The 17,120-nt window shown below is 41.3% G+C and overlaps 1 protein-coding gene across 3 annotated transcripts in view; it reads right to left on the bottom strand.

Moving 5' to 3' along the window:
- The window catches only part of tgfbr2b (transforming growth factor beta receptor 2b), a 70,841-nt gene that overhangs the window by 16,572 nt on the left and 37,149 nt on the right, over positions 1-17,120 (bottom strand). For all 3 annotated transcript variants that reach the window (XM_075464679.1, XM_075464681.1, XM_075464680.1), the window contains 4 exons: positions 4,960-5,258; positions 4,620-4,868; positions 4,305-4,418; positions 808-945 (listed from right to left, as the gene is read on the bottom strand). In XM_075464679.1, the coding sequence (XP_075320794.1) occupies positions 808-945; positions 4,305-4,418; positions 4,620-4,868; positions 4,960-5,258 (800 nt within the window). The remainder of the gene's footprint in view (positions 1-807; positions 946-4,304; positions 4,419-4,619; positions 4,869-4,959; positions 5,259-17,120) is intronic.

Here is a 17,120-nt window from a genome sequence, read left to right as displayed (position 1 = left end):
ACAAACACATAAGCTGAGGTTCTAAATAAAGCTGGGAATTTCCAGCTTCCAATTGTCAGTGGAACACTTAATGACAGCCAAGACTCAGAGTTTGGACATGATTACACACGCAGAACAAAAGTGTTTTATTTTGAAGGTAAATACTATATGGCAGCAGGCGAATATGTAAAGTATGGGAAGATGATTGCATTTCTAAATGAGCTTGGATTTTCTTGTGTTGGTGGTGGGCTAAATTCTGCTAGCTTGCAAGTTACAACAGAGCCTTTACATCTCTCTCTTTTCCTTGATCGCCTGCGTGTCTTTGTGAGATTTATCCTGTAAGCAAACAAAGGCTTATCCAATCAAAACAAACTCACAGGAAAAGGACTTTGTTAGAGGGAGGCAAAACAAACACAACCAGCTCTTAAGTCACTCAAAAACCAAACCAAAGCTAATTTTAATGCAGGGTTTTTACCACAAACATATAGAGCAGAAGAAAATAAGATTTCCAAACCCATATGAAGCAATATATTTAACAACTACCATCCATCTAATTTCTGTACCCGTTTTATCAATCAGAAGGGGGGGGGGGTATTACAGGGTCAACACAGATGCAATTAACCATGCCTACTCACTCCATTATTCACTTTCAAATCACCAGCAACAGTACAAACCACCATGCAGCCTTTAACAACTACTAATGGTACTAAATACAGTCATCTAAGCAGAAAGATGGACAACAGCGGATAGAAGATCATTATCAAACAGCCCTTTGATGCAAATGTAGGCTTTCAGATAGACAGTACATTTTACATGATGCCATCTTACCTGTCCACTGTTGGCGAGATCATCCACTGACAGACTGCTGTCCAGACAGAGAGCCAGGCCGAAGTCACACACACAGCATGTCAGGTCATTCTTCACCAGGATGTTGGAGCTCTTCAGGTCACGGTGGACAATGGGCACCTTTAGGTGAAATCAAAGTTTAAGACCAGAGTTTCAAGATAAGAACCAGCTAAGCAGACAATAAACCTGTAAATGAAAAAAGGTAAAGGAGCACAAACTATAGGAACAATGCTGTTTAAGATCTCAACAGCTCCTATAGCACCATCTCTCTTTTTTTTGTCCTTAATTTTAAATTATATTTCTATTCGAATACGGTCTTCTTTATTCTGTGTGGAAAAGCTGGGGAGTATTTCCAGAAAAAAGCATTTCACTGTATGTTGTACTATGTGGAACTGCAAGTGACAAAGAAAAACTCTTAAACTTAATTCTTTACTTTGGTAAATGTAAGTAAAAGTTGTCTTTCCAAGATTTGAAGATGTAAAACCAAAAGCCAAACCTAACCTGGAGCCCATAAAACAGTTCACAGATCCTTAGATAAAAAAAATCTAGATCCCTCAGATATTTCCCATATCCCAGATACCCCTCTCTTTGTGGAAGCATGTTTAACCAGTAATGGTGGGTTATTCAGTGGAGGAGAAGCTAAGTTTGCTTGCTCAGATAGGGCCGTGGGCGAGGTCCTCCTGAAGGTTCTGAGCTTCTCTTTCTCGCCTCTTGCTAGTTCTCCTGCTCCCTGCTCCTCTGTGCACTGTACTCCAGGTCAGCTGCTTTAGTTGCTTTAACACTGATTCAGGTGTTTTGACGACCTTTACGGCGTAGCCTCTGCTGGACATGTCTTCAGTGGCTTCCACCACAGTGTTATAAATTTTTGTTTCGTCAATATTAGGGCTGGGCAACGATTAAAATTTTTAATCTAATTAATCACATGATTTCCCTGATTAATCACGATTAATCGCATTTGTACGCAAAATTAAAAAATGAATTCAAAAGTAGTGTATAGCCTTTAGTATTTAGTTTTATTTTAAATGTGCTGCCATATGAATGAAAGTGCCATAACATTTGTTGTGCAAACACACTTTTAACATCAGCATCTTTCTGTAGTTTTTATGAAGAAGCCTCGCTCCACTGTCTGTTTCCTTGAATGACTTGCTGGCTTCAGTTGTGTGTTTTGCCTTTAAGTGATATTTTAGACTGGAACTACTACGCTGAGAAGACAAATTCAACTTGGCTATAAATGCAGGAGGTTTTTTAAAATTTATTTTGCTTTTATGTTGAAACAAGTAAAACAGGAAGTAGTGCCGGTTAGCTCCGTGAGCTTCACACACAGAGACCGAGGAGCACCTGTAACGGTGATGTTACCTGCTAGTTTATCTTTATTTTATTCCTCCATGCTTCGAGGTGTTTGCTGTAACTGTGTGAATGTGATGCAGAGGAGAAGTGGAAGTTAAAGAATCCTAGTTTTGACCGTGAAGATTGCCTCTGGGGAATGACTCTGCCGTTGGTTGAGAAGCAGGCTAAAGTGGCCAGTATTACTTTGATTATTTATTGGTACCAGCGACAATGCTAAGAATGCTATTTGTTTAATGATTACAACAACTAATGTTGTCTTTTACTTTGTTTAATTGAACATTTAGTTCTACGGTGTTGATGAGGCGTTAATACATCTGTGAAAAGAACCGGAGTCTCGCATCCAATCAATGGGCGGCATATTGGCAGAGTTTACAGATGACTTTGGTTCTGTCGACTCCGCCGTCTGGAAGAACTTTAAAATGAAAATGGCAGAGTAAAAGTTCTGTACCCTTCTCCATGTTTGGTGGATCCGCCAATTACTTTCTTTTCCGGTTCCGCAGCAGACAGCAACAGAATTTTACAAAATAAAAGCCTGTGAGCAACAGACTTTTACAATAATAAAACCTGCGTTAATGCGCGATAAAATAATTATCGGCGTTAAATAATTAACAAGTTAACGCGATAATAACTCGTTAACTCGCCCAGCCCTAGTCAATATATTTCACCCTCAGCCTAGCCAGATAAAGCGTCTGAAAGGGGATCTTCTGCTCTTTCAGAATATTGCATACTTCTACGTATTCTCTTCTTTTCTTTACAATAAGGGGAGGGTAATCACTATCCAAAGTTATTTGTTTCCCGTTCCAGGTAAGTCCTTTGTTCTGCCATGCCTTCCGGAGCAAAGCTTCTTTTGTCTTAAAGCTGAGGTACTTCACGATAATGGAGCGCAGGGGGGAGCCTTCGTGAAGGTGCCATGCCGAGAGAGCGACGGGCCCGTTCAATGTGTATGGCAGGCTCATCCTTGGGTAGCTCCAAACCGTCCCGCAGCAGCTTTTCAACAAAGGCTATCAGGGCTAAACGAGTCGCATTCTGCTGACTCAGGTACGCCGTAGATACGTATACTTTCCCTTCCTGTGCGGCTCTCTAAGTCGATTAACTTCTCCTCCATCCTTATCTAAAGCTTTATTATTTCAGTTATGGTGTCCTCCGTTTTTTGAATCCTCTCCTCAGCTTTCTCGATCCTCCCCTCCGCCTCGTCCAACCTCGCATTCAACTTTAAGATAACTTCTTTCATTTCTCCCAAGTGTACGTTGTTGTCTTGACGAAAACTCCTTATTTCCTGTAGTACCATGGCCAAATAACCCATTTCTGTTCAGTTTGTCTCACAAGCAACGTATTGGACCTTCAATAAGTGACCTGGTGCGCAGCAGTGCTAAAGCAGGGGAACTAACTTTCCTTTTAGCCTGAAACTCCCACTTAATTGTGTTGTCCAAGCTTCGGTTTTAGATGTATTTCGCTTACCCCCTTCCTTGTTCATCTTGCTGAACAGATTAATATCGTCTTTACAGGGTTTTCTTTTAAATTTCTTAAGTGTCCTCAGGAGCTCGTTCACAGTGCAGCCATCTTGGTAGCGTATGAACCGGAAGTCCACTGCTTGGCTTTCTACAGTCCTAAAGTAGTTTTGGCAAAGCTTTGAGGAGTGCTGGACTTAATATCCTGCTGCAGAATGGGAAAACTGTCCTTGAAGATGCAAACTAGTAGTTGAACCATATCTATGTTGAATAGAGGACTGCTTTTCCTTGATAAGGATAGACAGTTTATTGCAGGTGTTCGACTACAAATGTAGTACAAACTACAAATCTCAAGCTTACATTCATCAGTTTTTACTGTTCAAAGGTTTTTTTTTCTCCTTTATCCACTGTGAGAAAATTCTATGACTTTTTTTCATCCCAAGTTTTTGGCATAGTTTGCAATCCAAAGGAAGGCTTTAGAGAAGCTACTCATCTTCAGACATCTCTACTTGATACAAGTAGTTATCTTTTGACAAGATTTTGCTGAATGGTGTGTGGTCTTATATACTGATGGCATTCAAAATATTTTCTATCTATCTCTCACGCAACATGACATGATTGTTATAGCTAGCTCTGGAATGACATTTGGCAAAATGTAAGATGGATGTATTCACATGGGCCAACCTTAGGGCGTCCACAGGAGAGGCGGTCACTGTGTAGGTGGGCAACACCCCTGGCCAAAGAGCTGCTCAGCACCTGCAGCTCCTCCCAGCTGATCACATAACGTGTCAGGTGCTCCTGTGGGGCAGAGGGACATTGAACTTGTTAGCATTTCATTTAAATTTACTGCTAGGTAAAAAGGTCTGGAATAAAAAAGTGGAATCCCCACTCATGGTTGGAAACAAACAATGCCTCAGATGAAGGCGGTGCATGTTCAGCAGTACCCAGTGTACAAAATGAATATACTCATAATGGGAAATCGGACAATAGCAGTCTCACCTGTAGGTTTCCTCTGGGGTGGAAGGCAGTTATAAGCCAGTACTGTTGCTCCACCTTCTTCTCCTCAGCTGTAAGGAAGTGGAGGATGTTCACATGTCTGAGGTCTGTATTAGAGAAGATGTCCTTCTCATTTTTCCAGGAAGCATACTCCTCATAGGGGAAGATCTTCACAGCCACTGTTTCAAACTGATCGGAGGTTGTCTGCTTTAGTTTAGCCTTGTATACCTGAGCAAAGCGACCCTTTCCCACCTGGGACATGATCAAATGGGTTTAGTTAGAATTTGAGTTAAAAGCAAAAGAGTTCCCCAGAGAAACTCTGAAATATAATATTTATGTGTACCAGCAGATCCAGCTCTATAGGCAGTGGCTCGGTGTTGTGGTTCAGGTTGTTAGCATGAGTCGAGCTGCTGTCTGACCCATCATCATTCACCATGATAGCACAAGCATCACTGCAGTCCAGCCCACTGGCTTTTGGCTTGCGTTTTGTAATGTTGCTCTCCCATTCTTGATTGAGCTGGCGCCGCCGATACACTTGGTACCAGTAGAACATTCCAACAACAACAACTCCCATCACCAGCAGGGGCAGCAGGCTCACCAGAATTACCGACATCAAAGGATCACCCTGAGTTGGATTCACAACTAGAAAAAAAGACAGAGAGAATAAGATAAAACATGAGTAAGACCATTGACCTCACAAGCAACACTGAGATAAGATTTACGGCAACAGTGCTAGGTTGTAAAAAAACAGGATGGTCACATAAAGGATGCACATAAAGTGTGAGGATATAAAGTTTCCCGGTCTAAGTGCTGAACTACAGGTTGTGCATGACATTAAGACAGACTTTGAATTGTGCTCTGAGCCGATTGTTGTGAATTGTTGAAGAAAATTGCTCATGATTGTTTGATGAAATGTCTTTTTCATTTTTCCTTATAGCCATCAATGCTGGTAGCAGTTATTCTGGGAGTGTTTGCAAAAATCTTTTCTTTTTGTGTTTTTGTGTTTATGTAAAAGCCCTGCACTGTTGTAAATAATGGCACTACAGGCGGCAACAGCAGGACATATTAAGTTGGTCAAAGGAAGTAACATCATACAGTAAGATCATATTGATTGGGGTTTACTGGTGAAGTTAAAAATGAATCTGCATTCAAACATCTCTTTGCTGCCAGGACAGGGTGAAACATGCACAAAATATGCAGTATGGTATAATGTGTAACTGTAAGAAACTATGTCTTATTTAGTTGGCCTTGATTTTCAGTGTGTAATTAGGAACCCCATTAACATTACTGTAAATACTGTACATCTCTGTTCTTCAGAAAGGAGCAACATCACACTATTTCAGAAAAGTTCAGAAAAGGGAAGGTTGTGATTTAGGGGATATACAATGCTGTGTATCCTTGAAATCCTTTCAAGGATACACAGCACTGTTTTTCTGTCAACAATAGCACACTACACTTTCCTATCCCCCCCTTATACGATAGCCTTACAACACAAGGAAGGCCCCCATATAGAGGTTATTGCTTAAGCCTGCCCAATGTGAACTTCATGCTGTTCTCCACTGTATGGAGTGATAAGAATCTTGTAGCAATGTGCATGAAAAACATTCATACATATGGGCCCGCATGTTATATTTAACACTTTCTCTGAAAATGTCTACAGTGGACACTACCAATAAAGTGAGCATTTTTACAGCGTCATTAGCAAGAGCGATAACTTCATCCTCTTACTCTGAGTGCCACTCCGGAGAGAATGGCAGCCTACCCTCAGAGCTGCAGCAGCAAGGAGAGAACAGTTTAAAGTCTGTCTGGTTCAGCTTTTACTGGCTTGGCCTGGTCTGCACTGGCTGGGCACCTTTTCAAAGAGTGTCTCACTCAGCGCACAGGAGCAGAGTAACCTCATTGCCTGGATAGAGGTGCTCTGACCAAGGGCTGATTACTGAAGAACGTGCACCATTTTATATCAATATTTTACAGGAGGATTTTTCAACCAGGGCTGCACGGTACTGTTGAGGTTAGCATCGTTACCTCGCAGCAAGAGGGTTCCTGGTTTGAATCCCGGATGTGTAGAATTTGCATGTTCTCCCCGTGTATGCGTGGGTTCTCTCCGGGTAATCCAGCTTCCCCCACCGTTCAAAAACATGCATTTTAGGTTTAACTGGGTCTCTGAATTGGCCCTTGGAGAGAGTGTGAGTGTGCATTGGTTGTTTGTCTTGTTTGTCTCTGTGTGGCCCTGTGATGGACTGGAGACCTGTCCAGGGTGTAACCCAAAACTGCTGAAGTTAATGATAGCTTATAAGATAATAGCTTCTAAAACTTCGGCAGTTGAAACGTCTTGTGGTCATCGTATTTTGGGACCATTTTCATTTAGCTAGCCAAACTAATATTTGCTTTTGACACTTTCAGAGCTCCATAAAAGATAAAGCACACATGTGGGTTATTCTAAAATCAGGTTTAATTTGAAATTGTACCTGAAAGTAAAAAAATAAAAAATAAAAATAAAATAAAATCTAAACTACAGCATGAAAAAAACACTGCAAACCTTTGTCAAGCTACTCACTCTAAAATGTGTTATAGTGTGGGGTGACAGTTATGGCTGGTTTGAAATAGTGTGCCAGGATATCTGTTATAGAGCCTCGTTAATTGTCTGATTAACACAATTTAAACTGTCTTATCAGCAAGCTTTACACATGCTTCCACTTGAACTAAATCCAAAAGTAGGCTATGGGAATACCTTCAGTTTGTGGGGCAATATGTTTGTGTCAGATCACAAAGCAATCAATCTTTCTGAGATTGCCTTGGACGAAACCACAGATCCAATAATCTGTAGTATTGAACACAAAGCTGTCTTTTTCTTTAAATGATAGACTGTCTGAGGTCAGGTAGTAAAGTGTATTGCAAGCAAGCCTGCCAGACATTCAGAATCTTCTCGTCATATTTCATATGTCTGCATGTGTGTGTATGCTTTTTAAGATCGCTTGGAGGTCTTTGGAGTTCTCACTTAATTACTTTCTGACTTGCTACCATGATGAGAGCATGCGCATGTCAGTAGAGTTTAACTGCGTCTTGTTCATAGTGTATAGAAGTGGGTGTATTTGAGGTATAAACACAGCCATTCACTCAGTGCCAACACAAACTGGCAGTCGGATTAATATAGCCATTTCCAATCGGGATGCCAGTGTGTTCTCATGTTCTGCTCAAAGAAGTTTGACACAGTTCTGAAAAATAGAGGAAAATCTCATTATTAGTGCGTGCATCTCTGACTCATACTCCCAATGCTCTAACCAGTTAACCAATTAACCAGCTCTAACCAATTAATATATCTAACCATTAATAGCTACAAATTTAAATGAAACTAATTTCCTGACGGGTGGGTGGATGGCAGCCATTTTAAACACACTTTCCAAAGACCTACTCAACTGCGCCAGCAAGACTTTAAAAGCTTTGAATATCACTGTTCATGTTGACTTGATCAAGTGTTTCCATTAAAAATGATTTTCTTCCATAACACATCAATTTATCAGTCAGATTCATGTTCTTTTTTCCTTTAAACTACTTTGATTGAAAAATATTGTTTTTTCTTTTTTCAAGTTTCAAATTATAACTGACCTGCCTTTAACAGTCTTTTTGATATATTGTAGTCATTTTTTCTATGGCACTGTAACAATGCCCATTAACTATTGGTGCAGCACTTGGAAATCCTGTAAAGTGAGTCACGTGTTACAGCCACACAAATAGTATAAAGGCTTTACATCCATTTAGCCTTTACTAGAAGGAAGCTGTCAAGTTAAGACTACATGTCGTCATTCAGACTGATTCTGCTGTTAAAACAAATACGTTTTTTAGTTTTTCAGTTCTTCAGTTCTTATTAACAATACTTAAACGGAATATGTGTCATGGAGAAGAGGTTGTTTGTATGCATGAAATAATAGATTATTATTAATTGGCTCTGCAGATCCAAATTCCTGTGTTAAGTATTTCTTGCGTTTTTATTTTTTCATATTGCTTTAATGTTGACAAGGTGACTCTGGGTCATCTTTTCTGGTCTTGCCCTAAGCTTCGGAGTTTTTGGGATGACATTTTATCACTTGTACAGTGTTGTATACAGTAAACAATTGATCCCTGACAGTCTTCTGATAATACTGGGCTGTTCCAACTTCTCTCTCACTCTTCCCTCATCATTACAACAAGCCCTCATGTTCGGCATGGTCGTAGCAAAACGAGTCATTCTTAGAGAATGGAAATCAGTTTCTCCTCCCTGTTATGAAAAATGGTTGAATGATATGGTTTCTTGTATTTATCTGGAAGAAATTCTATATACTCTGTCAGACACTGATCACAAGTTCCTTGAAGTCTGGGGACCCTTTATTGAGCATATTAGAAACGACAGGCATCGTGCTCCGGACTCGCTACACTGGACACTATTACTCATTCTTTTCTGTACTGTCTGCATTGTGCAGCTACTAATCTCCTCTACCTCTGACTTTACCTGGTCCTGGCTCTTTGGACTCTTTGTCGGACTTTAAAGGACAAGACCGTTTTTTTGACATTGGGCCCTTGATTTCACATTATAACATGATGTTCTACTCACCCCTGCTTGTTGTTGGTCATTTGGAGCTGTTCCGAAGATATTCGAGAGGCGTCTGGCTGCTCTCTTGAGATATTCGGCCATGAAATGGTTTCCTATGGGCAACGTTATACAGGCACAAACTATGCTGTTTATAATTTATTAATTACTGTACACTAGCACTGATAACGTGGAGGTGCATCGCTTACTTCAAAAAATCCGGGTTACTGTAATTTTGAATTTTTGTCGTAAAGTGGGTGTTACTGACGTCATCGTCGTACTACTACCACAGACAGCCCACAGACCCACTTTACGACAAAAATTCAAAATTATAGTAACCCGGATTTTTTGAAGTAAGCGACGCACCTCCACGTTATCAGTGCTAGTGTACAGTAATTAATAAATTATAAACAGCATAGTTTGTGCCTGTATAACGTTGCCCATAGGAAACCGTTTCATGGCCGAATATCTCAAGAGAGCAGCCAGACGCCTCTCGAATATCTTCGGAACAGCTCCAAATTACCAACAACAAGCAGGGGTGAGTAGAACATCATGTTATAATGTGAAATCAAGGGCCCAATGTCAAAAAAACGGTCTTGTCCTTTAAAATCCATCCCTGTTCCTTTGATTTGTATGCACTGATAGCCTTATCAGTAGAGCCTTATTTGTAAGTTAGAAAAATTTCCCTTTATCATAGACAAATAAAAGACACAACATTCTATGATCACAATAAAGTTTCCATAATAAAACTATATTTTGAGTCTCTTTGCAAGTCCAGGGCACCAAGATGGAGGATGGCATAGCTGTAATTGCTGATTACTGCACTTTGGATTGTGCAGAATTTGAAACATCTAATTAAGTGGAAATAAATCAAATTATACGGGCTGTCTTGCCAGTTAATTGCTGTGTCTGTCATTTCAAAGAACAAATTGTTTTTAAAAAGCAGAGCAAAATTAATATCACAATTAGTGCTGTTAAGTTGCAATTTCTTCTCTCTGTCGCTGTTAAGAAAATGATCAGCGATCATGGATGTGCTTTTATTATGGTGAACATCGAGACCACCTGAATTTAGGACTATTAAATGAACAGCATTTCCTGTACACCCTTAATTTCTTAAAGGAATGGTTCGGCGTAAAATGATAATTTGAGCATCACATGGTCATACCACATAATTTATATGGGTGATGAGCCTTTCTCCGAAAGACCGCGGCATTCCGAAGTTGGCTATTTTGAAGTGTTTTGTTAGAAACGCAGCCAATGCAACTGGACGGGGCCAACTTGGAAAATATAAGAAATCGGTTGTTTTTCCGCGATAAACAAGCTCAAAAGCGCTACATACTTCAGCTGTGTCATAACAAAGGCCTCGTCAAGCAAACCGAGGCACAGAGAAGTTCATCGGACCACACAGCCTTTCACTGGCTAGTGTTTTTTGAGGCATCACCGGTAGTTCCAACTCCTAGTCTGACCCGGATGTAGGCCTACTGCTTCAAGTTATCAAAGGGAGGCTGAGACGCAAATATGGCAGAAGACGACCATAATTTTTTCGAATACGAGCCATTTGTTTTTGAAGGCCAACCATACTTGTTTGAGCCCGAATATACAGACGAGGAGTTGCGGGAACGGGAGGAACAACAGAGATGTGCGGAGCAAGCGTCAGTGGGCGCTTCTGCTCGGTGGCGTACTGGAGGTACATGGTGGTAGCTGCGAGTGCTGCGGTGATGCCGTCGAAGGAGGAGAGCTTCTGTTGCCAGGAGTGGGAACTGTTAAGCCTGATTCTTACTCGGCGCAACCGTTCTGGCTCGAGAACCATTAATGACGTCATCGAAAGTGCCAGCCCCTTCACAGTTCCTTCAGCTCATAAGCGCAGTTTGCGCCGAGTATGCGTCACATTTGCAGTTCTCTCCAGACCAGCGGGCGTCACTGTTGAGGAAACAAGCTGAAGAACCGGACGAAGAAAAGCATACGAAGAAAGCATACACAATGCCACCTGTGGTGTCACGTCAGCAGAGGCTGGCACATCTGATGCGGATGCGGAATTAATTTACTCTGGGTGTAGAACTGTATATGTATCTCAGAGCTAAGCGGCTGCGGCAAAAACAGAAGAGAAGGTGGAATGTTCGTCCTTTGCAACAAGACGAACTTTGTCAAACGTTGTCAAACGTTGTCCTTTGGGACAACGTTGTCCCAGTGTAACTTCATAGACGTGTCGTACAGATGTTTGTAGAGGCGCACCCTCTCGGTCACCGCGGTCTCTGCAGTGTTCATGTTTCCTTTCTCTTGGTCAGCTGTTTCCGGTTGAGCTCGCGCGAAGTCAGAAAAAAAGTTGTGTGCGCGACCTTGCGACGCACGAGGATTTTTTAGCTTGCGACGGGGGGCGTGGCGGAATTTTGGGTCACGTGACCGTTTGCACCATTTGCGACCAGCTAGTAAGAATGGGTCAAAGCGAGGTTGCGCCAAGTAAGAATCAGGCTTTAGGCACAGATATGCCGAATGAAAACACCTGTTTGTCATCTAAAAGACATTTTGTGTCGCTAATAGACAAAGGTGAGTTTTTTTGTTTTGTTTTACATTGCATAGCCGTGTGCCATGTTTTTTATTCTAGGCAAAAGCAAACGCAACGACAAAATATGCAGTTCATATGCTGTTACACCGTTATCCCTTATTTGTGGTTTCCTACAATGTTTCAAACAATATGTAGATCTACTAGGGGTGGAACGGTACAAAAAACTCACGGTTCGGTTCGTACCTCGGTACGGACCCTACGGTTCGGTACATTTTCGGTACAGTGCCGAAGCACAGAGAAGTTCATCGGACCACACAGCCTGTCACTGGCTTGTGTTTTCACCGGTTGTTGTTTTGGGCACGTGAAAGAAGGTATCCAAGACGGCTAGAATAACATAATAGGAGTACGAAGCTTACTTTTCCAATTCGGTAGATCTTAGGGCTGGCACGGTATATATTCGTACCGAACCGTCACGGTTCGGTACGCGCATTTCCACACGGTACGGAAGTTTTCTGAACGCGGAACTTTTATTTTGCAAGAGTTTCCTTCAGGACCCATTTAAACACTGCCACATGCAAGCTCTGATTGGTCCGTAGAGATATACGCTTTCGGACAGAGTAGTTATAAGAACGCCGTTATCAGAACTGTCCTACTCGAATTTCGTTCTGATAACTGTCCTTCCTCAGCGGAGCTGTTTCAGTCTGCATTGCACGAGTCGGGACTGATGCGCCTCGCGCAGCCGTCCGCGTCAGTGACGTGTTAGCCGTTAGCCGTTTAGCGCCACATTCAACACCAAAACGGAACAAAACAATACCCGAGAGAAGAAAAAAACACCACAAAGAAGCTAATATGGAGAGCTAGGAGGCCACCGTGTTCATGGTCTGCATGATGGTGATATTAATCATGGACAATCACATCAGGCGTCTAATATCGAGGCTGGAAGAGCACACAGAGAGTCAGGATCAAGCGCAGGCGATACTTCTTCGTTTCATGAAGGAAGAAAGGAGAGCAGCGCGCCGCAGACAAAGGAGACAACGTGTAAGTTTAACTTATTAAACACGCGCCGGTTCTGTCTGTGTGGTATGATGAAACATTTCAGCCGTGATAGCATGACATGGGGCGTAGCTACCGACCACCACACACCTCCGTCAGGTGTGTTCTATAGAAACCATGAAAAGACCCGACCAATTACATCTCCCAAATTTTATTACAACAACCCCTGGATACGAATACATGCAGAGCGAAAAAAATTGCCGAAGCAATTGGAATTTACATCGCATCTGCTATGCACCCATATTCCACTGTAGAAGAGGCAGGATTCAGATATCTATTACATGTGCTCTAACCTCGCTACACGCCACTGTACCGAAAATGTACCGGACCGTACCGAGGTACGTACCGAACAGTGAGTTTTTTGTACCGTTCCACCCCTAGTAGATCTACATATTGTTTGAAACATTGTAGGAAACCACAAATAAGGGATAACGGTGTAACAGCATATGAACTGCATATTTTGTCGTTGCGTTTGCTTTTGCCTAGAATAAAAAACATGGCACACGGCTATGCAATGTAAAACAAAACAAAAAAACTCACCTTTGTCTATTAGCGACACAAAATGTCTTTTAGATGACAAACAGGTGTTTTCATTCGGCATATCTGTGCCTAACAGTTCCCACTCCTGGCAACAGAAGCTCTCCTCCTCCGACGGCATCACCGCAGCACTCGCAGCTACCACCATGTACCTCCAGTACGCCACCGAGCAGAAGCGCCCACTGACGCTTGCTCCGCACATCTCTGTTGTTCCTCCCGTTCCCGCAACTCCTCGTCTGTATATTCGGGCTCAAACAAGTATGGTTGGCCTTCAAACGCAAATGGCTCGTCTTCGAAAAAATTATGGTCGTCTTCTGCCATACTTGCGTCTCAGCCTCCCTTTGATAACTTGAAGTAGTAGGCCTACATCCGGGTCAGACTAGGAGTTGGAACTACCGGTGATGCCTCAAAAAACACTAGCCAGTGAAAGGCTGTGTGGTCCGATGAACTTCTCTGTGCCTCGGTTTGCTTGACGAGGCCTTTGTTATGACACAGCTGAAGTATGTAGCGCTTTTGAGCTTGTTTATCGCGGAAAAACAACCGATTTCTTATATTTTCCAAGTTGGCCCCGTCCAGTTGCATTGGCTGCGTTTCTAACAAAACACTTCAAAATAGCCAACTTCGGAATGCCGCGGTCTTTCGGAGAAAGGCTCATCACCCATATAAATTATGTGGTATGACCATGTGATGCTCAAATTATCATTTTACGCCGAACCATTCCTTTAATACCACTTTTACTGACATTCATACTGAACACAATTTGGAACATTGGCGAGATTGACTAATCATTACAGAAACCTTTTAAATAGTAGCACATTATTCACAATAGCACGATATAAAACATTTTCATCAGTCTGTCAAACTCAAAAAGCCAAATGCATGACCCAGATATATTATATATACACACACACACACACATATATATGAACGCTCTTAAAAGTATATAAATAACTTGCCTTTATCCAGGCTGGTATCGTATTATGTTGTTGTGTGGAGGAATCCAGCCACAGGGAGGCTAGTAACACTTACCAAAAGCAAAGAGCTCATGCTCACTGTTTACTTGTTATGGTAACAACGCTGCTTTTATAACCAAGACTGCTTAGTCAACATGGCTCATATCTCTCCAGCTCAACATCACCTCTCTTCAATCTCTTTAATACTTTGTTTCTTTCTTTCCATCTACTTTATCTTCTCCTCTTAATCTTCTTGTCCAGACGACAGTCTGTCTTTTTACCTCCTTTTTTTTATATGCCTGCAGGATAAGGTCTGCTTGAGCCATTTCTCAATAAAGTAGTCTGCTGCATGACTGAAGTATTCAGAAATGAGTAGTCAAGATTCCACAGTTAACTGTAAAAATATGAACGAAAAAAACCCATCTTGGAATACAAAGCCACTTTTGTATGTCTTTTCCCTCCCTTCCTCTTTGTGAGCTGAATCAAGAAGTTACAGTCATTATTTCTTTCCAAATTCTTCTTCTTGTTTATCATCAAAATAGAAACCTCAGTGGTATAAAAAAATTCCAGATTCATGCCGTGACAAAGACTAAATTAGTCATGACCAATTCCAAAATAATCCATAAATAACTTGAAGAGATCGAGTCACAAACTGTATAAGTGGAGGAAAAAAAATCTGAGATCTAGAAATAAATCAGTTCTACCTTCATCTCATTCCTCACATTTCATAGTCTCCAAACCTCCAAGCATGTCAAACTGATTTTCACAAAAGCACAGCTGTAAAAGTGGACCGCAAAAATAGAATGTTGCTACGACAAGATAGAATTTACTATCAGTTCCTCTCTTCCTACTGAAGCTGGTTCACAAGCTTTGAAACATGTGTAACTGATGCAGTCTTAAAGGTTGTGTTGGTCTGCTCTGAATCACTTTTACATGTTCCTAATTAGAAACAGCTGCTGTTTCAGAGATGTGCAGGTCTCTCGGAATATAAGAGATAATCTCAAAACTGGGAAAGTGGGGGTCAACTTGAAGATTTAATGTGTGTGGTGAAATGTTTTCTTTTTTATGGTTTTGGCTAAAATAAATATTATATTAATGTCAAAGAACCTATCTCATTATGGTTGCAATAATAATTAAGCAGATGTAGTAATAAGACTCACATTTCTAAAAGACTAGAATAAATTGAGTTCTGTAAATTCCGGACTATAAGCCGCAACTATTTTCCCAGACTTTTGCTGCGTGTACACCAAGGGCGACCTACGCTGCCTGGTAGCGGAGGTAGCTGGAGAAGCTTTGCTTGAGAATTTGCTTTGGTAGCTTTGTTCGCTTGTGACGTTACATTTAGAATGTTCAATTTTTAAAGGCCCCGCAGCTGTGCAGCACCCCCGCGAAAAAGAGGAAAGAGAGGGCAGGGACACGAATAAATGTGTTGTTATTTACAATTTGTTATATTTACAATTTCTCCCCATCGAGAGGACTCAGATGAGGTGGCTCGGGCATCTGGTTAGGATGCCTTTGTTACAGGCATTGTTAGAAAAAAAAGCATTTAGGCCACGTATTTGTGTGTTACAGATAGGTATTTAAGTTAAAACCATCTGTGTTACAGGCATTGTTAGAAAAAAAAAGCATTTAGGCCACGTATTTGTGCGTTACAGATAGGTATTTAAGTTAAAACCATCTGTGTTACAGGCATTGTTCGAAAAAAAAAAAGCATTTAGGCCAGGTATTTGTGCGTTACCGATAGGTATTTAAGTTAAAACCGTCGGTGTTATAGGCACTGTTCGGGAAAAAAAAGCATTTCCGCCACGTATTTGGGTTGCACCACCCATTCCGACATCCCACCATTCCGACATGCAAACGTCCCACCATTCCGACAAGGCTTTCCATATAAGGAAACGTGCGTCACTCAATTGGGGAGTCCCTACTTTCTGTTCATGTATTTTACATGTTTTAAGACATGTGTACAGATGTGATACAGTCTATAAAAGCGTAATTAAAGCCTCTCCCCCTCTCTTTCTGCCTGTTATTCTTCAAAGCTTGTGATATTTGAATGATATTAAATCGATACTGAATGATGATTTAAGGGTCAAATCTACAGTCAAAGGGGAGGATCAGGTGGATATGGGCTTATTTTGGATTTAAAAAATAAAAATAAAAGATGATGGCACTCAGGATCCATCCATGTTGTTACTATTTCACTATAAATCTGGTGTGTGCTGTAACCATTTAAACTGTTAAAACCATTTGTGTCAGATGCACTGTTCGGGAAAAAAAAGCATTTGCAGTATGTATTTGTTTATGTTACCATACACATTTAATTAAGAGTTTAAAAATCCTCACGTGTAACATCTTTCTGTGTAAATATCTCATATTACAATATGGACACCCACGGCTTATAATCCGGTGCGGCCTATACAAGTACAAAATGGATTTTCTTTTTAGAATTAAAGGCCAACTTCCACTAAAAACCGGTTTTACCCGCTCCTTCTGAAAAAGGGAGGGTCACCCCTAGTTACATACACATACTAGGCTTCCAAGTGTTGCGTCACCTCCACAGGCTGTTTTCCCGAATTTACAGAAACAATGCAGAGCCACGAGCGAATCAGAAAAGCCTGTACATTCTACGTCAAACTGAAAAAAAGGCGTTGCCCACTTGGGATTATGCCCGCCCATGGAAACCTGCCCCCCTCGGACGGGCCCTAAAACTAAGCAGAAACCTGTAGTCTGTGGGGCTCCTCATTCCTCCTCATCGAGCCTCTCACTACCACCTTTCCATCAACTACATTTGACACTGAGCATATACAGAATGTTATTTTCAGGAGTTGCTAAAAAAAAAAAAAGCAAATAACTAGCTTAACCTTTCCTTGGCTAACCTAATACTAAAATGCTAACGC

Source organism: Odontesthes bonariensis, chromosome 5 (assembly GCF_027942865.1).
Source record: "Odontesthes bonariensis isolate fOdoBon6 chromosome 5, fOdoBon6.hap1, whole genome shotgun sequence".
Taxonomy (NCBI): Eukaryota; Metazoa; Chordata; class Actinopteri; order Atheriniformes; family Atherinopsidae; genus Odontesthes; species Odontesthes bonariensis.
The sequence above is the reverse complement of the archived record's forward strand: the minus strand, read 5'-3'. Positions and strand labels throughout refer to the sequence as shown.